Genomic DNA, 23,476 nt, shown 5'->3' on the forward strand with positions numbered 1-23,476 from the left:
GTGAAATGATTTCTTTTTTAGAAGGAGAATGCACATATTTTTAAAACTACTTGTGCTGTTTTGCTAAAAGAAAACAAGTACCACAAAATCAAAAATTAACATATTAGAGGTATTAAATGTACCTGGACCATGGCTATTTCGTTAGTGACGAGACCATAACGGATAACGATATTACATTCTTTAATATCCAGACCTTCTTCTGCCACTGTGGTAGCGATAAGCAGATTTATTTTTCCTGTGCGGAATTTACTAATGACTTCTTTTTGTTCATTCTGTAGAAACAGTTTAATAAATTAAATTTTGTGATGCTAAACACATTAAAATCTTCTAATTAGCAGAAGAAATAATAAATTGCAACTGGTCAGTGCAAATCAAAGGATTAGATCATACACGGATTCACTGCCATCTGTTTTTGGCATTGAACAAAGACATGATGGTGAGACAACATTTGATTTCCAATCTGGGATTACCACACAATAACAAAAATATTTCCATCATCCAGTCTGGAAGTGGGAAGACCATCATTTATGCCAAGGAAATAAATTGATGGGTGACATGGGAGGGAGGAAAAAGGAGATGCTTTCAGTGGAGAAGAGGATAAGGCAACGAGAGACAAGAACGGGCTTTGCTTTTCACTACATTAACTTCAGAATCTTTAATATTCAGAAAATAAGATTTGGTGACACTTTTAAAGGTCATTGAATTTTGAGTCACAGAGAAAATAACAGACTCTATGCCACATCTGGTCACTTTAAGAGTCGCTCCAGCAGGAAACCTATGGAACATGTCTGGAAGGACATGTGAGAAACGGAAAACGCTGGCTGCTTCCAGGGAAGGAGCAAGAAGACTGGAGAGCAGTGCCTGAACCTTATTAATTCTCAAAGAGGTAAATATGTGTTCAAAGAGAAGAGTAAATAAAAATGAAATAATAAGTTACTAAAAACATAATTTTTAAAACTATAATTAAATGAAAAAACTCTGAATTTTAAAACTATTTTAATATAAGTAAAGAAATTAAACAAGCTCTCTGGCCCTGGCATAGGAGTGGGTAAGCATAAGCCTAGCCCGATAGGGCCAGTGTGGTTTTGTCCTCAGACTCATCAAAGCTGTTGGTCCAGTCGGCCTCTGGTGCACATTTATGCTATCTTCTATCCCCAAACATTAAACAGAAGCATTAAACATTAGACAAAAATAAACATGTCAGACCAACAGTATATTCTCCCACCCTCCTCCCTTTTTTCTTAGAGGCACTGTGTGTCCTTATTTTGACTCCTAAAGGCTGGAGAATTGTGCAGAAAAGCCTCTCTCCAGTCTTCTCTGATAATTTCTCCCTCTCGCACTCATGTCCACTAATAAAAGCTTACATGTCTTTAGATTTTAGCAGATGTCTGTGCTATTCAAAAGAGTAACTTTAGGGGCGTCTGAGTAGCTCAGTCGGTTAAATGTCTGCCTTCAGCTCAGGTCATGATCCCAGGACCTGGGCTCCCCCTCCCTTTGCCCCTCCCCCAACTTGTGCATGCTTGCTTTCTCTCTCTCAAATAAATAAATAAGATCTTAAAAAAAAAAAAAAGAACTTTAACAATGAGAATTTCAGACAGAGTTAGACCCTCAAATCACATAAAGTAAATGCCGACCCTTCTCCCAATGAGTAAGTTCCACTCTGTTCACAAGGGGAGGATGTGGGGCATAAGGAAGGGGCATGTAGTCCCCAAATCTGAAATGGCCAAGGAGTAAAAAGTAGTTTAACAACATACTTTCCTTTTGTACCTCACCTCTTTTCAAAGAGGAGCTCAGGCCACATAAATCCAAGTCATAATACTAAAGCTAAAACAATAGATAATTAAAAACAGGAGTGGAAGAATATATATGCACTATTTGTAAGGATTAACATAAAGGCAGTGAGACAACTTCAGTTTTGCCTGTGAGCTTCCTGAAAGCTAGGGCAAAAGGAAACAAATTAACTAAACCAGCTTTAATCACAAAGGACGACGTAAGATCCTCACCAGAGGAAAACATTGCTTTCTTTCTCCCGCATAAATTTTAGACCAACTTTAACTTAGTACATGCAGTGAGTATATTGGGCATTACACTGTAAAATTTCAGAAGTTGTTTTTTTCAGCAAACATTAAAACAGATTTAATTTGCTCCATTGGACTGAATTTTGATGACCATGACAGAATTGGAGTGTCCCCTTGTCCAGCAAGACTCAAGGTCAGTATGACTTCAAAAGAACAATTTATTCCAACAAGCCATGCTTGTAATGTCTACAAGTGCCTTTTATCTCTCCCATGGGTTTTACTGTGCACACGATAAGTAGTGTAATGAAATGAAAACAAAACAAAACAAATCATAAAAAGGAAAAGAAAATCGCTCATAGTCCCAAATCTCTAACACATGAAATGTCTTCATTTTTCCAAGTTGCCTTACAGATCTCATCCTATGCAAACATGTTCTACATTTTTTTCTAATTATAATGCACATATTTTTGTGGGGATTTGATTTTTCCACTTGATATTATATTGTAACCATTTTTTTCCATTTTGTTACTAAGTTTAAATGTCAATCATTTTTGCAAAGGAAACTCAATTTCGAAAGTTCCTCCGAGTACGTGAAAAAAGTGACTCCTAACAATGCTTAGCTTGTCAGACACCAGAGATTAGACTGCTACTCAACTCACATTTTATTTTAAGACCAACAGTTCTATAAAATTATTTGTGGGGTGGCAAGAGAATTGATGGAAAAAAAAGACTACAACTAATTTGGGAACAGTAATAGCAGCATAAGGAAAGAAATACAGAAGGATGTTTTCACCTGCGTCATGGGCTTGAACTCACTGCTGTGTCCAGCTCCAATCAGATGATGGGCTTTGACTCCTACTTCTGCAAATTTTTTATTTTCAGTAATCCACTGAGAAAGGGCATATGCACTCTGTCGTGTTTTTGTGAAAATTATTCCTCGGGCCGATTCTTCAGTCCTTGTATATTGTTCCATTATGGTGTTTCTTAATTTGATCAGCTTTTCATTTTCATGTTTTGGGTTTTCAGCCAGCTTTTTCAACATTCTCCTGTTTTCTTTAAGAAAGAATTATTTTGAGTTATAAAACATGTGAATAAATTACACTGGGAGATTTTATGTAATGAGATACTAAGATGTAGTTGAACTGCAGTTGATCTTGTGCTATCTAATGATCAGGCCAGCTTAATAAACAGACGTAGTGCGGTTTTGTTGACAATAAAACCAGATGACCAAATGACTTATGGTGATTATACAGTTCATGGCTAATCTGAGCCCATCAATTGGAAAGAGCCGCAATATGAGTGGGATTTCTTTGTTCGTAATGAAAGATGATTTTAAGAGGGCCTTTTGGAGAGCTCTTGAGAAGCAGCGGGCTCACGCCAAGAGGAAATGCACGAGAGTACGCAATCAACATAACATTGATTCTTACCGAAAAATAAATCCATGAGAAATCTATCTGTCCTATCCAGGCTCAAAGGTTTCTTTACATCATCTTCATCTTCATCACCATCACCATCCTCACCACTCTCATCACTATCATCTTCTAGGACTGCAAACTTCTTTTCTTTCTCATCATTATAGAAAGCTTCAAGGTGATTATATGCATCAATCGTTCGAATTGTGTCATTAATTTGTAGGGCTTCATTGTACTTCCTCAAATGCTCTGCACAAACACGTTCTTTGCGATTTCCTTCTCGGGCAGCTATGAAAGAATACGTTACGTATAGTGAAATCATGGTAGAACACACCCCTTAAAATTGTGCTGTGTACTTGAATACGTCTGTGATACCGACTCCAAATCAGCTTCACGTTGTTTTTGGGTGGGCAAGGTAAGTCTCAAAATGTGCCTTGAGCTCTAAAAGTTTTGCAACCCCTAGACTGGCTACCTGAGCTCTGGATCAGCAAGAACACAGACCTGATCCATGCTGACTCAGGGGAATGGCATGAAAAACATTTCAGTTGAGTTTGCATTTGGAGACAGAAACCTAATATTTATCTCAATATGTTAAACATACAATAAGTGAAACTGGAAATAAAGAGAAAATGGACGGATTGCTGCTTCTTTAGAACGTGTTCATCCTTGTACTACTTCGAACACAGAAACTCCATTAGATAGTCCGTTTGTTTTCAGTTTCGTTGGGAATATATCATCTGAAATCTTGACTAAACATGGAATAAACTAAGTGTTAGGTCAAAACCCAAATTACCTTTTTTTTCCATTTGAGTGGTCCATTGTTCATAGGGTTGAGTTCCAAAATCTGACATTGGACTCATTTGGCAAAAACTTTGAATCTTGTTCATTATTTCTAAAAGTTTATCTTTAAATGGATCCTAAAAATAAATTATACACTTATTCTTACATGTTTATATTATTAAAGAAATAACATTATCTTTGTTAAAATAACTCCCATGTTATCATAAATTTGCTTCAGAATCTTTGTCTAGACAAAGAAACAAGTTAATCTCTGACTACCTCTTTGTACATTTATTTTTTTATCAGTAATCCACCCTTAAGCCATCCACACACCAACATCATGTACCACTGCTGGAATTTCCATTTTAAAAGTTTTACAAAAATAAAATTAAAATTAATGAATAATATGCAACTTGAATGCTAATAGTAATTTAAAAATATCTGTATTAAAGCAATGCCCCCATTATTTAGAAAGCCTGCAATGTAATTTAAGAAACATTCCCTTTTGAAGAACTGGTTTCAGTATTATTTCTACCAAAATAAAAAGTAAATGGTAGACTTGTAATGAGCAATGTATGGAAGTGCTGAATCTCTATATTGTATCCCTGTAATTAATATAACACTGTATGTTAACTAACTGGAATTTTTTAAAAAGTTAAGAGATAGAGTTAAAAAAAAAAAAACCAGACACAGAAGAGTGCATACTATATGATTTCATTTATATAAAGTCCAAAGTCAGTCAAAACCCATATTTGGTGTTAGAAGTCAGGATAGTAGTTATCCTTGGAGGATGGGTGACTGGAAGGAGGAATAGGGGTTTTGGGGGTGCTGAAAACGTTCTGTCTCTTAATCTGGATTTTGATTATACAGGTGTGTTCATTTTATAACAATTCAGCAATTTGTACACCTATGAAGTTGTACTTTTATGCATGTCTGTTATACTTCAATAAAAAGTATATCAAAATTAAGTAAGTTAAAAAGTAAGACAGCAACTTCTTTTAAAAATATATCCTGAGGTTTTGTGGGGTTTTAAAAAATGATTATGAGTAGAAATATCCATTTATATTTATTAAGTAAAACTGAATAAGTAACAAGAAGTGAAGGGAAATAAAGTATATTCAGATGTTCTGGTTCAGCTGGAATAGATAGTAGTCATCTTCAGAATTCCAAAAGATTCATCTATGGAGATTGGTCAGTAACATTGGGTTAGGTCCTACTGCATTTCAAATACAATATTGTCTATTACACATTCTTCATGTCATTTAATCCTAACATCCTATGAGGTAGATTTTCAATGATTATACTAACTATCAAGTATAGAGCTAAAATTTATCATACTTTTTATATTTTACAAAAGAAAAAAATTGACATAATATACTGGTCGTAATGTCCAAACTAACACCATTGGTTTTTATAATCAGTGAAAATACTCGTTGCAAAAGTACCATTAAAGTAAATATTTTACTTTTTTACCATGTCTGTGTTCTCTTAAGAAAATAAATATGCAAATTAGGTAGGATTCCCATTATCATTACCAACTGTAATCTGGTAGCAATAAAATGGCTCTGCGAAATGTCAGAAAACCGGTGCTGGAATTCACAAGACAGTAAAAAGAATAAAACAAACTACAGTAATCCCTCTAGTTTAGCTATACAACCCTCTCTACCCTTACCCCCATGGCTCACATGTAGTCAAGCCACTCTTCATATAAACTGGAAAACTAAAAGAAGGTTGGAAGAGAGAATTCACAGCAGTACTTTGTTGCCTAATAATTAAAAAAAGAATAAAACTGTAACTTATTTTGCCAAAAATTTAAGATAATATTCCTCAGATGGTTGGTATAAAATAACCTTTGCATCTTTCAGTTGAGTATGGTATAATGAATTGTTGCACACTACATCAAAAACTAATGATGTACTATATGTTGATTAATTGAACATAAAAAAAACAAAAGAACAAAAAAATCTAATAAATATAAAATTTTAAGCACATACTTCTCTGGTGTCATCTGCGATTGCAAACTTTTTGCATGGCTCTTTTATTTGGTCTTTGAGTTGAACAATATTTTCTTTTACAGTTTTAATGGTACATGCATCAAGATTGGCACATATCTGGAAAAGAGATTTTTTTCAATATTCAAATATGTACTTTTCCTTTTCAACTGATTCAATGTAGAATTATTTTTCATATAACAAGTAGGGACCATGAGTAAATATAGCATTTTAGTATTGCTTTACTGTGGATCTGATTAACCAATACATTTATCTCAATGGACTAAAAAGAAGTTTTCTAAATCTTGTTGGTGGATAATTTCAGAAAAAGAAGTGTATTTATTTTCATTCCTTAAATTCCATTTGCCAGCTGGAAAAACTGACATGGAAACAGTGTAGCAAATTACAGAGATCAGCAGAGAATGGTTATGAGATAACTGTATTACGTAAGACATTTTAAAGGTCATCTTGACATCCCTGGATTAGATTATCACCCTCTTTTATATATAATGAGGACAATGTAAAGCTAGGAGCAGCTAAAGCCTGGATATGCCTGGATCTAGACTGATGTTAGTCCTTAATCCCATAATAAATTGTATCTCGGAACAAATAATTGTGCCTCTGTCTGTTCTACATGATTTTTACTGAATTCAACCCAAAGTAAGGGACTTAAAATATAAATGCAATTACCTTAGTGCCAACACACTTCTTGGGTTACTCTGAATTCACTTAACACGTGAAATCAACACTAATACTTTATGTAGTGTTACCTTTTGGGGTCAGCTGACAAGTAGTACAACCTCAACTAAAGATTCTCATATGTCCATTTTCTCATTTAATGTGAATTACCCAGAATCTGAGAATCACATAGAACAAAAAAGGCACAGAAGAAAATATGCAATTTTGAAACTCATGGAGTATTATGAAAATTAGAAATTTTCATAGTTTGTGGATATTTCTATATCAAATGGATCATCAAGTTTAACAATAGGAGTAGATATTTAAAATAAGGTATTTCATTTGTCCCAATTTTTCATTGATTCTATCTGCACTCCATAATTTTTGTGATATTTTTCTGTGCCATAGTAATTTAAGGCATATTACTGTTTTGTAAAAGATTGAATATATTTACTTTAACTAAAACATATGGATTTCACTTAACCGATGATCGCAGAGTACCTTCCTTTATGCACTCCGTGGCACTTGGACCAAATCTTACTCAAAAAGCCCAAGAAGCACTGGCATTTGCTTTAGGGTTTTTTTTTTTTTTGTTGTTGTTGTTGTTGTCATTGCTATTGTTGTTTTACATAAAGTTAATGGCTTACTTTTAAAATGTGTTCCTTGGCTTCAGCTTGCTTTTTGGCTCCTCCAACACCTGGTGAAGCCGTTAGTCCTAGTATCTGAGGTAGGGGAATCACCGGTTTGCATTCTTTCTTGAGTTTATTGTTTTTCAACTTCTGTTTCAAGTAACGCCTCATGATGTTATTATAGACTGCTTCTTTGTTGGTGTGATGGCATTCATCAATGACGATGAGGGAAAAGTCTTAAAAGAAAATCCAAGTGGTTCATTTGTCCATACCAGCAACGTAGAGTGAAAAAAAGTACCTTAAATGTAGTAAACTGAACTGCCACAGGGATGTCTTTTCTTCAGCAGAATCCTGGCACAGACCTCTCACTTTTTAAGAGGGTAATGTGACTATGTTAGTCACCTGTACATCCAGAGGTCCATTTATATTAATTATGAAACTATTCTTGTTAGTTATTATCCCTATTTAAGAGATTAGTTTCGGAAAGTTTATAAAGGTAAAAAGTGTTAAGGGGTGGGATTCAATCCCTGCCTTATTCCCCAAAATTAATAAGGATTACACTTTTGTTCTTTAATAAAACATTAAATTTTAAGTTGATGAGGGTTTTTTTAATGTCAAATGAGAACCATACCATTTAAACAGAGATCGTTTTGCCTTGTTTTAACATTGCATTTAATTATTACAATGATTATAATGATTATTTATACTTCTTTCTCTTTCTCTCACTTTCTCTTCCCTTTCCCCACAAAATAGAAAGAATTGTATTTAATTCTATGGAAAAGATGGCATATCTAACAGTGTCCATTAGCATATGAAAATATCTTGGTACCTAGAAATAAAAAGTAAATGGAAACTCCAGTGAGTGCCTGATTTAATACTGCATTCTTATGTAAATAAAGTGATCTAATTAAAAATGTATTATAACTTTTGTGTTTTCCCAAGAAAGTAGAAGAGTTTTAATGAAAACTTAAGCAATGCAAGACAATCTAAATCAGAGATAATCTTTTTATTTTTGTTTTCTTTAAGTAGGCTCCACACACAGTGTGGAGCCCAACACGGGGCTTGAACTCACGCCCTCAGACCAAAACCTGATCGGAGATCAAGAGTCAGACATTTAACCAATTGAGCCACTCAAGCACCCCTAAATCAGAGATAATCATTTTAAATCAGCATTTTCAAAATTATTTAACTAATACAGCCTCTGTATTATCGTCAATATTACTACTAATTCTTCTTTTTCCAAAAAAAACCACTTCAACCAACCTGAAAACTGGACACCATCATCTTCTCCTTTTTCTGAATTTAAAAGAGAATTTTCAAGGATTTGGGCTGTACTGATGATAACATCATAGGTTTTGACAACTTCTGGAAATGATATTTTCAACTGGGTATCACCACTTAATCCAATTGTATGATACCATTTCTTCAAAAATGGTTCAAACTCTTTGCGGAAGAGCTGTTCAACTAGTGGCACCTTTAAAAATGACAAATTAAAAAGAGAGGGAGAGCATGGTCAAAGAAAAAGGAGTCCTACTATGTGGCAAGCATTATCAGAGGTGTTTACATTATCAGTTAATTAAGCATAACAATCTATCCATGATTACATTCATGAATTTGTCAATAAACATTTACTGAATGCCTATTAGGTGTAGACATTGTATCTAAGACATAACGATGTTTAAGATATGGCTGACAACTTTGAGAAACTCAGTCTAGCTGAGCACATAGACTAAGACTAAACAACAAAAAACCACAAATTATTAAAACACAGTGTAATAATTCCCTCATAGAAATACATACAAAGTGACAGCAAAGAGGCAGAAGTAACTGAGTACTCAAAAGAAGGGTTTAGAAAGAATTTTAATCTAGTAAATCATGGGTCAGTGACAAGATGAATTAAAACCAAGGCTGGATAAGAAATAAATTCTGATTTCACAGATCAGGGCCTGGCTATAAAGGGCTGTGCGTACCATGCAGAATATTTTACATTTAGTGTAATAGTTCATAGGACCCTTGTGAGTTGTGTTTAGTGTTGATTTATTCCTGCTGTTTGTTTTGGAATGGGGCCAGAGGCAACATGCCTAAAAATCTGAAGGGAGCAGAGAACCAAAAGTGAGGAGGTAAGACACTGCCTAGGAGAGCAGATGTGAGATGAAGGGATAGACCACTAAAATAGCTTTGGTGGCTGAGAAAGAACAAAAGAGCAAACAGATTGACAAAATAAGTGGAAATCTTTCAGAGGTGACTGGCATTACTGATGGGAGTATGTTGGCATTGAGGTTACTCAATGTAATTGGCGATTCACAGTATCTTTGCATTCACTGGCAAGTCAAAATGCAGGTCTTCATGAAGACCCTGACCGGCAAGACCATCACCCTGGAGTTGGAACCCAGAGATACCATGAAGAATGTGAAGGCCAAGACCCAGGATAAAGAAGGCATACCCCCTGGCCAGCAGAGGCTCATCTTTGCAGACAAGGAGCTGGAAGATGGCCACATTCTTTCTGACTACAATATCCAGAAAGTATCAACCCTATTCTTGGTCCTCTGCCTGAGGGGTGGCTATTTAATTCTTTTTTTTTCTTTTTACTGTGTTATGTTAGTCACTATACAGTATATCATTAGTTTTTGATGTAATGTTCCATGATTCACTGTTTGCATATAACACCCAGTGCTCCATGCAATACGTGCCCTCCTTAATACCTATCCCCGGGCTAGCCCATCCCCCCAACCCCTCCCCTCTAAAATCCTCAGTTTGTTTCCCGGAGTCCACAGTCTCTCATGGTTCATCTCCCTCTCTGTTTCCCCCCCTTCATTTTTCCCTTCCTTCTCCTAATGTCCTCCCTGCCATCAGTCTTGCATTTACACTCCCTCGTGATGGCATTACTCTACATTATAACCATTTGCTATTTAATTTTAAATTTAAAAATTAAATTACCACTTTCAGTAACAGCTGAACCTGTTGAAAATGTTAACAAAGGTTTTGTCACATGGCAGCAAAAAGAAGTCCTTTCAGCTGGCTCTCTGTATATCGCAGTATCTGCTGGGGTGGTGGAGTTGACCCCTCAATGTTACACATTACCAGTCGTTTAGAATACCTCCTAGATTAGGGAAAGGAATAACCAGGCCAACTTGAAGGTTATACCCTCAAGAATTTTTCCCACAGGAGCCTAGGGATGTACAGTGTGGCAAACAGAGAGTTGGCAGGAAGAGTTTCAAGGGCCAGCATCAAAGAATAAGCATTATACTCCTCATAATATAATTACCAGATAATGTGATCAATGGTTATCTTTCCAATGGTCTGCAGAACATGCGTTATTCATCTTTTTACCTGAGGTGGGCCCCACTTACGTGTAAAATGAGGGCTGGCTGATATCCCTGGCTGAAAACAGTGTACAAAGAACAATGCTTTGTATTATCATTTAGTGTAAATAATGCAGTTATCTAAGAGTGAATTTGGAGAGGGAAGGGGTAAAATGGAATCTATGAATTTCAAGGAAACAGTGTGGACCTAAAATTAATAACCAAGTTTGGTAAGTGGAAGAAAATAATACGAGGTGAGAAAAATAAGAAGAGAAACTTTCCATTAGTGTTTTTATTTTTTGTTTTGTTTTATTTTTGTTTGTTTGTTTTTTGTCAAAGTAAAGTCTCTGGTCCATCTGCCACAAAATCACTTGAGAGATTTGGAAAATGCAGACTCCTGGGCCCCACCAAAGGGCCACTGAACCTAGGGACCATCTCTAGGGACACAATTCTGTGTACATAACCTGCACTTATATGAAACCTCTCATGTGACAGTAAGCCTTTAAACTGTGAGAACCGCAGTTGTTCTCTCTCTTACACAAAGTCATTTCTGACACATTTTTCTAGAACTATTCTTTGCATTCTACTTACACAAGACAGAGGATATAATCTGAGGAGGAAGTAAGAAAGACTGAAGAAGAGAATGAAAATTAAGCTGAGTGGGAAGAGAGAGCAAGATCCAGAGGAGAGAAGGTCAGCCGTGAACACTACTCTAGCTGCTTACTTATGATGTGACCTTGGACAAGCTACTGAATCATTTCAATCGTTTCAATTGCTACATCGAGAAAATGAGGATAATGTTAACCTATGGTATCACTGTTGTGAAAATTTAACGAAATAGAGGCTGTCATTTTTCTGGTCCTTAGAAAACTTCCCTGATACTTTGCTGATCCTTTCATTCCATCAGTATAGTGAAAAAAGAAGGCCCGTTGGCTTCAGAAGATAAGGGTTCAGGTTTCAGCTCTGCTACTTATTGGCAGGATGAGCCCTGACAGACCAAGTAAAGCCTCAGAGCCCCAGTTTTCTGATGGGTGAAACAAGGACACTTATGGTTACCTCACAAAGTAGCTGTGTGGATTTAATGAGATACAACAACAATAATTAATTCTGTATCTTAAAGTGCAATATTCATTATCATATTATTAATACACATCTCTCATTTCTTAGATTGTAGATTCCTGAGAACAGGATCTGCCTTGGATTTGTCTTTAAATCCCCTCATGCTGCTGAATGATTTAAGAATCTCTACACCATGGGGTGACATAGCAACCTGGGGTTCTGCCCACAAAGGATGAGTCAAGACCTTCTAAAGAAGCAGTATCTTCTGGTCTACAGAACAAAAATAAGTTTTTACAGGAGGTAGCAGGTGTTGGAAATCCTGATACTCACTCTGGGTGGCGTTGACTTCCTACTGAAGGACACAGAGAAAGCCAGATGCAAGTCTGACATGGCTAATTGGGAGGTGTGTGGTCCTCTTGGAGCCTTTTCCTGAGATGTGACAGAGTGCCTGCCAAGACTAATCAAACCCAACTGCTACCCACTTCTGCTGAATCATATGGGGCTGCATTATAGCATCTGAAGGAACCTGGGATTTATCTCTCGTGATGTTGAAGCCCTAGATAGGAAATAGAAAGTCTGGGAACACAGGTGGTGTTTTCATTTCTCCCTGCATTTGAAGGCGATAACTTTGGAAAGCATGGAGGCAGGGAGATGAAAGTAAACGATGTTAGAGGGGACAGGATTTCTCTTTTCAGGATCAAGGGTTACAATACCATCTATTAAGCCAAATCAGAACTAAGGTTATGTGACATAAAGGGCCAGACTCAACTGAAGAGAACTGAAGCTCAAGTTACTTTAAAATTGAAAGAAATTCGATGATAAACAACTATGACATATATGGAAGAACTAGTGGACGGATTTCAGGTAATTCTTAGGGAAAAACAATAGAGAAGAAGATGATGAATTAGACTTAATGTCCTTAAGTGTCTACACAACAGTGCAGTGAATACGAATAATTAGTGAGGATAATTCAACATTTAAACATGGCTGCAAATGTGGATTTGTAAGAATCCCGCAGATGCAATGAGATGAAAGACTTGTGATGCGCATACAGCACTGGGAGGAGGAGTCATTGTAAGAACAAGGTGCATTAGACACATACACAAACCTGAAATCTGCAACCATCAATCAATGTGCATAAGATGAAGAAATGAACCTAAGTATTTGCATTTAGAAATTAACTGCACAAAAACAACTTAAAAGAGTTCTAGTTTAACAGATTTTCAGACAAAAAAGAGGCTGAGGCTTTTAGTTTATGGCAAACTCCAGATGAGTCTGTGGGTGCCGGCACCGGTGAAAAAGCAGACCTTGTCATGGGCTTAGAGTCACATCTCAACTCTCTTACAGTCTGCACCGATGAGACCGTATCTTTAGCATTCTGCCCAACTCTGGATGCTGTATTTGAAGAAGGTCCTAAATAAACGTCTCAAAAACGGCACTCAGGATGATGAAACCATATTATACAAAAAAGAGTTAAAGGAACTGGGAATATTTATCCCAGGGAACAAAAAGAAAAATGACTTAGGAGCCACATTGCTGCTGTCTCTATGTGAAGGGCAGTCACGAGGCAGGAGAATTAATTCTTACTCTGTATAATCACACTGGAAAGAACTCTAACCAATGAGTGTGGATTCCTGAGAAACAGATTTGGGGAGGGCTTTCCACCAGTGCCAGTCATTCAAAGAATGGATCAAGCTATCTTTTTAAAAGCGGGACTTCCTGGATAGCCCAGCCTACCCAGCAGAGGCAAGAGATGAGATGACAGCTGGATCGTGAAGTCCTCTTTCAGCTCTAAGAGTTTATGACCCTGTGGCCTGATCAGAGAAGAGAAGGAAGCAGATGAATTAAAAAATATCTCCTAGGTGTTGAGGCTTCATGTTTTGGAGGGGGTGGCGTAACCAACAAAGAGACAGTTAAGGAGGGAAGGAGAGCCTTTAGGGAGGGAGATAGTGAAGCCTCAGTTTGAGGAAACTGCAGAATATTCAAATGGTATCAAGAGCTGCAGCTGAAGTATCTTCAAATCCAGTTAACTTTGTTCTTTCCTCAAAACCTGGCAATTAAGACCCTGTTCACTGGTTAAGGAGTTCCATTTAATTAGTTACAGAGGTGAGGAAGAGGGAGTGGGAGAAAGAACTAAAACCTACTGAGTCATTCCCAGGCTTAAGATAGATTATCTAATTTAAATTTCAGAGCAACTGTATAGGGTAGTATTATTTTGTTCATTTTACAGATGAGGAGACTAAAGCAAGGAGAAATTAGGAGTTTGTCCAAGGTCAAACTACTGGTGGGTAGAAGATGTATTCAAAGCTAGATTCCTTTTTTTCCAAAGATAATGTCCTTTATAAAGACAATACATGAACGGCTATTCACAAATAAATTCTAACGTATCACTATTGTCACAAGAGAAATAAAACTGTTTTAATAGTAGGCATTCAAGTATAAAGAAGAGGCTTTTCGACTTAGCAGATAGATACAAAATGCATTTGAACTACATGATAAAAATTATTCAGATCGTAGATTTTGAGTATGTTTCTTTGGTCCCGAAAGGCAGGTTGTAACTAAAATCTTTGGCATAATAGAAATCCAAGAATATAGAAAAGCTGTATAGTCTATTACTATATTTTTGGTAAAGGAAATGATGAAAATCTAGTTATTGTAAGTAATAGAAAAAAGACTACGTCTGACCATGGAAATGTATACTCAATTCTACTACACAAAAGTAAAGATTAATCTGCCCAACATATAAATGTAAAAATTAATAAACTCATTTATCTGAATAAAGCTCAGATAACTAGATTTTGTTTTACAGTGAAGAAGACTTAAACCTGCTTATGAAGATTGTTCTTTAAATACCCCAAAATATAAATTATTAGAGGAAAACCTCAGTTGCATTTCAAGTAACATCTATACATAATTCTTGAAAGTTGGTTATCTATTTTCCTTTTTTAAAAAAAAATATTTTATTTATTATTTGTCAGAGAGAGAGAGCACAAGCAGGGGCAGTAGCGGGCAGTAGCAGGCAGAGGGAGAAGCAGCCTCCCCACTGAGCAGAGAACCTGACATGGGGCTCGATCCCAGGAATCTGGGATCATGACCTGAGTCAAAGGCAGACACTTAACCGACTGAGCCACCCAGGTGTCCCTCTATTTTCCTTTTTAACTTGATTTAGATCAGACAAATGGTCACTTAATTTTCTCTTTGTCTTCAAACAAATGATATACATTCTGGTAAGGAGTACTTACCACCTTTGACTAAGGGTCAACAGTTAAAGAGACTCCAAAAGACAGTATCTGACCCTAGATTCCAGTCGCATTCTGAGGCCATTCATGTCCATGTACACGACAACTTAAATTAGCACCAGTTAACCTTAAGGAATATCTGGGTAAATGTATTATTCTTTACACATAAATAATAGCTATTTGATTTATGCTCTGGTGTTATGAAAAAATTCGTTTTAAAAGCTAATAACTTGTATCTGTAAAAGCAAAGATTTAAAATAAAATAAATTACTTATTTTGACATTCCTCTTAATTACATTAGGTCTGTGTGATCCATTGTTACACATGTCATTTTACAAATGCGTCAGAAAAATAAAGTGAAAATGAACACTGTTGTATTATGTGCTATTTGAATACCTTATTGACAAGGACTATAACTTTTCCAGGTTCAGATGCCTTTTTCTTCTTGTCCAAGTGATCCTTGGCAATGTAAACAGCCACTCTGGTTTTCCCACTCCCTGTAGGGAGGCATATAATGATATTTTTCCCCTCCAAGGCTGGTTGGGCGACTTCCATTTGGTAAGGCCTGAGATGCAGTTCTGGCTCAGGCGATGCTCTTTCTGCCACATTCTCTTCATCTGAAGGAAATTAAAAGGTAGAAAAATAAGGGAACGGGCAATAAAATAACTAAGGCTAGGAAGTCTAAAACCCAACATAGGCGTCTTGTGGTTTAAATTCCTTTTCATGTGTGGTCCAAACCAATCCATTTTTCTATTTTCTGTACCATATGGGTGTCAGCTCTCCGTTGACATCTGTGGGGTCGACCCAGGCACCCCATCCCGGAAGTGGCCTGGGGGCGGAGGTGCAGAGGGAGTGAATTAACAGGATGGAGGACAGGAGGGGAGGCAACATGGGAGAGTCTTTTCAGAGTGAGCAAAGCCAGGGGAAGCTGCAAGAAGGACTGCTGTACAAGATGGGCAGGAATGGTTCTTAATGCATCAGGCTTTCCAGTTCTTCGTTGAGCCCTTATGCCCTACTTGCTTCTCTGTAGTCTTGCCACCTACGAATCAAGAGGAACTGGGAAAGAATGAGTCATTGTTCTGTATCACCACCCCCCTTATTTTTTATTGCAAAGAAGATATTATAGCTGATGGTACTTTCCTTCATTTGAAAAACTTTATCTGACAACCAAATACCCCAAAGCCTGCCTATCTATCTATCTATCTATCTTACTCAAATATCTAAAATGGCAAAAAAAAAAAAAAAATCCTATTTTTGCCGTGTGAGGTAGCTAGCTTAAACAGAAGCCACATTTAGGGAGAAGGGGAAAAAACTCATCCCATGCAAGCCTTTAACTGATAGGTTTTCATCAAAAGATGAAAAACGATTTTGTTGGTTTAAACTGAATTGTGACTCGTTTCGGCATTTTGTTTTGAATTGTGATCTTTATCCCTTCCTTATATGTATTCTCCCCGTATTCATATTTTCCTGAAACTCAAAGTGCGACACATTAAAAACATTTCCAATTAACACAGATTTCTAAATTTAAAATTCTCATAAAGTACTAACATATATTAATTTTTTGAACATCAGAATAAAATTGTCATGACATATCTTGGTTTAAACACACTTTGTTTAAAAGTGATCATATTTATCTACGTTGACCCGGGGAAAAAGATCAAAAATGTATAATGTATCACGTGGAATGCAGTAAAATAAATATTATATCAATTTAAAAGCCCATCTTTTGCTTTATGTAATCATAAGAAAAAATGAAATGATAGCACTTAGTACTTCATTACACATGAAGTGTTCCTTCTCTTATCAATGATTGCAATAAAACTAAACTAACAAAATCCCATTAACTTCACAAAAATTGCTGATGGTTCCATTTCAGCAACTGGATGATTCTATTTTAATGGGTTTTAGCTTGTTGTGATAGTACTATCTGCACAGGTAGGAAAATTCACACCAAATATCACTTAGTAAGAGTCATCTCCTAACCTGGCAGGAAATTTGCCTTCTGGATGGATGAGTAAACAAAGAAGCAATACATTTAAGTTATCATTGGATCATCTGCTGATTCATTTAATACGATTTTCAGGAAAAACCCATTTAAGATCACCAGCATTTAAAGATACACGTTTACAAGTTTGCTCTCTATGCTTGCTTTGAACTCTACAGTAACCATAATCATTCATCTTCTTTTATCTTTATGTAAGGTTCAAATTTATTTAAGAATAACTTTACTCCTCTGCTAAGTGGCTTTTATAGATTATCAAAATTCTAATATTCTGCCTATATTCCCAGCATTGATTACCTAACTTTTCCAAAGGAGCAAAAATATTTGCAAAGGAAGATGTCCTTTAAATTGTGTGTAACACCAAGATCCAGGAATCTACTTTTGCTAAATTGATATTTAATTTAGGAAATCGCTTAAAAAAGATTAGCAAATTCCCTTTAATTTCACTCTAGGTATATATTTGCATGGATTTTAAAAAAAATAATAAAATTCTGCTTCTCTCCTAATAGTTGCAGGTACCTCTTTAAATAATCAGTTTTCCTTTTTGTTTTTCATGCTTACTACTATAGCCTTGGGTAACACAAATTAAAAAGAGAAACCTAGAGTAATTTTCTGTCTCTTCCTGAAGTAATCTAAGACTAAGTCAAAAGAGTAAAACATCGACACCACTTATGCATGCTAGATATTTATTGTACTAATAAATGTAAGATGAGTTAAGATGTTAAAAGGGCTATCATGTTCAAAATTTGATTCTGGAGCGAAACTCATGTTGTTTCACTGCTACTTAACTCATCATGTACCACCAGTTCATTCTGCAGCAAATATTTACGGGGTGCCCTAATTGCATGCCATGCAGTCCCAGGAATATAGTCCTTATCTTCAAGGACTTCAGAGTCTAAAGTACTATCCTGCTGCCACTAAAAATGTAGGGCTATTAGATAACTCAATTCACATCTATACTTTTGAGTCAAGTCCGGGAAACTTGATAGGTAGCCCCAAGTTTAAAAGAGAAGCACAGAGTGAACATGGAAAAAAAAATAAGAGTTGGATTCATTGTGAGAACAGCATCCAAAGAAGAGCTGGGTGAGTGCTAAATATTCAGCCTGATTCTTGCCTTATCACATCCTCTGACATAGGGATGGAAGAATTTATCCACATAAGCAATGAAAAGAGAATTTTCTCTGTCACCAGAAGGAGAGAACTGGGCTGGTGTCAATGAGCTAGGAGCCAATTTCCTTTATAAAAGAAATGTTTGGGTTTTTGTTTGTTTGTTTTTTTTGTTTCTTTTTGGCTTGCTTTGAAAAAGCAAAATCAATTAAATGCAATAATGAATGTGGTATTTAAAATATGCACAAGCTTTGAATTACATTGTGCCCTTCCTCTACAACAAATACTGATGGAAGACCTTGAAATTATACCATACCATATAAATGGTCAAAAAATAAAATCAAATAGGACTTAAATAATAACATTTTATTGGAACTACACCATGTGGCACATTTCATTCTCACATTGATTTTGACAGCTGAGTTATTCTTGGAGAGAAAAGGTCTGTCACTGCATGTGTTTGAAATCGACAAAGTATTTCTTTACCTATAGTATGTAACTACGGAAAAACACGCCATTCCAGCTGGACAAATATTAATAGGTATTACCTCGAAATAGTAAGGAAACACTTTCTACATATCAGGACAATGCGTATTGCCAAAAATATTGCCACTTTGTGAGATGCAGTATATCTCTCTAAAAATGAGAGACAGAAAAACAAAAAAGCCTTCCATAGCATAATGAGAATATTTAAACTTTAGGAGCATTATTACTCATGTTTAGTATGATGTAACACTTCCACAGAGGAACATAATGTTATGGTATTGGGTCACATCCATGATCCTTATGTCCCACTATGTAATTGTTGAAGGCGGACAAAGGACATATGGGATACAGTCCCTTTAAATGTCAACCTCAAAAGTTAAAACATTATCCCAAACATCGTAATGCTTTTCAGAAATTCAATATATGTTTACCAATTTGCAATTTATCTAATCCTTTTTTTGCACTGACTTCTACTTCGGTCTATATCATTCACCTGAGGGAAAGGAATTTCATAATTTTATGAATTCTGAATTTTACCATCCACCATGCACAGTAATTCTTTGTTTCTAAGCACTGACCCCATCTAGAACGTCAACGGGTGCCCTCTGAAAATGTGTTTGTCTTCAAATGCATTTGCCTTTGAAAATGTATTTGCTTTTTTAAAGTAGGTTGCGTTCAGATTTATCACGTCTTTCATGCCACATTGAGGACTGAAAATCAGCAAATAGTTACATTTGCTAACAGCCCTAAATAGACAAAATGCCCATCACATAGAGGATGCCCATTAAATATTTATTGAATGAATGAATATTGTTGAAATGCCCTTACTTAGACAAATAAAAATTAGGATGAGGTCCAGAAGCTTAAAACAACCATAAAGATGTTAAATATTAGCTAGAACATATTCTGAGTTCTAACATCAATAACATTTAATAGAAATGTTAATTGTTAAATCTAACAACTGTATAACAAGCATGGAAAAATCAAATATAACCCGCAGAAATAAGCACAGGGCAATAACTCAATAAGCACTGAGTGCAGTGAACAGAAAATGAATTAACCCTTTAAAATCTTGGAAAGCTTTTAGGGCAGACGACTGTTTTTACGTAAACGATTTTGTCCCTTAAGGACTCTTCTAGCTAAATTTCTATAATTCTTCTGACAACGCAGGGAAATCTGAAATACACAATATTTTCTGAGTGTTTTCTACAACTCAATCACAGAACAAATGAATAATAAAGTAATTTGTGTTTCTTAATTTGCCAGTTTCCTACTGATTCTTAGCTGGCCACATTGCAAAGCATTTTTTGTTCGTTTATAATTTGTTAATTTTAATTATGAAATAGATCAAACGCACAGACAAATATGCAAAGGTGTATACCAGATATCTGAGGATCTATCACCTCTTCTTAGAAAATGCTAACATTTTAGTTCAGTAGTAATCATTGGAATTGCACATTCAAACAACAGACAGAAGCAATGTGAAATCGACCAGACTGACAGAATTTAGGCAATCCGATAACAGGAAGTATTGCTGAAGTGTAGGACTGGGAAGAGGCACTCTCATTTATTGTTGGAGTGATAGCCAACTAACAGAGCAATTTGGGAAACACCTGATACAGTCCTCATTTAGTGACAAAAATATTTTTGGAAACTTGACTTCTCTGTAAGAGATATTTAAACAAATTGAAACTCTTTTAACTACATGTGTAATTTTTAGTTTTTCATTTTAAAAGGACTCTTGTTAACTGGGTGATGGGCCTTAAGGAGGGCATGTGATGGAATGAGCCCTGGGTGTTGTATGCAACTGATGAATCACTAAACTCTACCTCTAAAACTAATAATATGCTATATGTTAATTAATTGAATTTAAATAAAATTTTAAAAATACATAAAAAATAAAAGGACTCTTGTTACCTGCGGTTAACCTAGAGTCATAATCATCTTATTGACAGTATTAATTCTTCTCATTTAAAATGAGAAATTTTTTTAATTAAAAAAAAAAAAAAAGCAGGGCACGGGAACACACATACCAAACCAAATACATGACTTAAATGCAGTCCAATTAACTGAAACAGATAGCAAAAATAAGAGATGACCTAACTCTATGGAATGTGGCATATGCATGCTCTTATCTGCACCAAAAAGATAAGGACTGGATCAAAAACGAGAGAGCTTGAGTCTAAGACTTTTATAAGTTGTACTTTTAAAGAAAGTGAATGGCAAAGTTCCAAAACGACTTCAACTGTAGAAAAGAATTGCTTTAATTGCATAAATCCATTAGGGAGGGTATGAACAGCCCCCATGCTTTCCACTATATGGCGTCTTATTTCACACTTTTTAAGTTTACACAACAGTTAGGCAGTACCTGAATCACTTCCCATGTTGCTGTTATGTCCAAGACTTTCATCTAAGCAGCTGACACTTCCTTCTGCCAAACTTGTGTCTGATTCTGCAAAGGAAAACATTTTAAAATATTTTTAAAATATTTCTGAGAATCAACGTATTTTAACTGCACACCTCTACAGCACACAGTGCATACAGTTCAATGCAAGTGGAAAAGGCACACCCAGACGATGAGGAATAAAAGGTAAGAATTTCTGGCAAGCACCATTTACAGACTCCGCCATGAATGAGCAGCTGCTGGGGAGCGAATCAAACACATAAACCTACTTGAAGCACCGCACGTCCGACGTGAGAGCAACTACAGACCTGTAAACATTGATGGCTTTTGTTGTCCCCCCACATGGAAATTTTGTCCAAGAAAAGAAAATCTAGGCTTGATAATGGCATTGAAACAAAAAGTGCTCTATAGTAACCACGGAGTTATTTTAACGTAATATGATAGGGAATTAATAAAGTATGGAAAGTTAATCAAGTACGTGGTTCTATTAATTGGTTATGAAAATAACAGTTCAGTGATAAGCATAACTTTAAAAATCTCGAAAAGAATTTTCTCGAAAAGAATCTCTTTAAAGCCTGGCATTGCAGTCGTACTGGAAGCTTCTGTGAGGTTGGAAATAAATGTTTTCCTTTACTACAATTAACCTAAGCTTTCATCAAAAAGTGACAGTTACGATGGACGGCAAGAGCATTCCCTTAATTTGTTAATCCTGATGACTGGTTTTCAGTACTCAGTATCAATTCCTTTTGAAAATCTTTTTTTTTTTTTCCCTCTAGGGAAGACTTCCCTCTTTATAGTTTATTGCCAAGGACTTATGCGATCTTATCCACAAGGATCAGAACTATTGCTAAACTCGTAAAAGTAAATGAAAGATGGCAACAAACGTCGGCTCTGGAATCAGGACTTGTGAAATTTGCTGTTGAGGTTGCTCTGAGCCTGGCTCGCCGTTAGTTAAAGTGGGGCTAGTACAATGCGCCTCCTAGAATTTGATAACCACTAAGTAATGTTAGGTACAAGAAGCTCTTAGCACTGTAGCTCAATTGCTGATGATTGGAAAATGAAATAAAAATCAAGGACTTGGCATATTATTGGGGCACGAGTTCCATTAAATAATGTTCTTCTTACAATTAATAACATTTCATAATATTTACACTTGTTACATAATTATCATTTCATGCTAAAGCTTCCAAATGCACTAAATAAATTACATTAAGGTAGCCTTTCGCCACCTAAAACTAGTCCGAGTGTCACACATTTAGGGCTAGAAATAGAAATGGTTGAAAAACGCACATAGTTTATTATCAATAAAACGTCTCTGGAGAGAGACAGTGTACAACTCCTCAAAACTACAAGTATTTTCTTTTTCCTTAATCAGTTATTTTTTTAAGTTGGTGCATTGAGGTTTAATTTATCTTTTTATCTATCTTTATAATCACTCCTTTTAGGTGGTTCTTTTAGGTAGGTTTAGTTTGATGAGTCTGACAAATGTATACAGTTTTGCAACCACCATCACAAGCAAGACTTTTCTATCACCTCAGAAGCCCCCTCAGGCCCCTTTGTTGTCATTTCTCTCCTGCTGCCCCCTAGTAGTCCCTGATTTAGTTTCTGTCCCTACAGTTGTGCCTTCTTCAGAATGTTAATAAATGGATTCACACAGTACGTAACCTCCGTTCGACTTCTTCAACTTAGCGTAAGACGTTCGAGATGCATCCACGTTGTTTCTATCAGTAATTTGTTCCTTTTTATTGCTGACTAGTACTCCCTGAGCGTCTGAGACATCTGTGACATCTCCCTTCCCACTTGGATAAGCCTAGTCAGAGGGAAATATAATGGAATTATAGCCCATGCCAATCAAATATGTAAGACATCTTTCTTAAAAGTTAAAAGAAAGCTGATAAGAAATTTGTAGAAAAATTCTCAATGGACATACGTACTGTTTAAGTATATTAGCACAACATAAATATACTAATGTGAAAATACTGTGCCTACCAGTTGTCGTAGATTAGCTCTCAAACTCAGATTTGAGGAATCCCTTATGATCACACGGGAAAACCTGTATATCTCACTGAGAGATTTTAAATATGGCACTTTGCAATTCCCAGAGGTATGCCTTGTTAGAAGCTTAGAGGCGAGTGTGGGATAGAACTGTCAAGCAGAAGAGCGTTTTGGGCAGATGTACTGATGAAAAGAGAATAAGATTTATAAGGAAAAGGCAAGGTGTAAAATGAGTTGGGGAAAATGTCATTGGAAGGATAATTGTAGATCTAGAAATATAGACTAAGATTTCTGAAGCAAAAAAGTAAATTTTGATATGCCTTTCATTTGTTGTTTTAAATATGGATGAGAACTGAAGATAATACCAAAAATAC

At 35.9% G+C, this 23,476-nt stretch overlaps 1 protein-coding gene across 1 annotated transcript in view; it reads right to left on the reverse strand.

The window, feature by feature from the left end:
* IFIH1 (interferon induced with helicase C domain 1) overlaps positions 1–23,476 on the reverse strand; it is a 54,372-nt gene that overhangs the window by 7,611 nt on the left and 23,285 nt on the right. The window contains exons 4-12 of the mRNA XM_026492675.4: positions 21,072–21,155; positions 15,505–15,725; positions 8,772–8,982; positions 7,527–7,744; positions 6,205–6,321; positions 4,224–4,347; positions 3,446–3,718; positions 2,812–3,071; positions 123–272 (exon numbers count right to left, since the gene is read on the reverse strand). Coding sequence (XP_026348460.1) covers positions 123–272; positions 2,812–3,071; positions 3,446–3,718; positions 4,224–4,347; positions 6,205–6,321; positions 7,527–7,744; positions 8,772–8,982; positions 15,505–15,725; positions 21,072–21,155 — 1,658 coding nt within the window. The remainder of the gene's footprint in view (positions 1–122; positions 273–2,811; positions 3,072–3,445; positions 3,719–4,223; positions 4,348–6,204; positions 6,322–7,526; positions 7,745–8,771; positions 8,983–15,504; positions 15,726–21,071; positions 21,156–23,476) is intronic.

The sequence above is a fragment of the Ursus arctos genome, unplaced genomic scaffold (assembly GCF_023065955.2).
Source record: "Ursus arctos isolate Adak ecotype North America unplaced genomic scaffold, UrsArc2.0 scaffold_1, whole genome shotgun sequence".
Taxonomy (NCBI): domain Eukaryota; kingdom Metazoa; phylum Chordata; class Mammalia; order Carnivora; family Ursidae; genus Ursus; species Ursus arctos.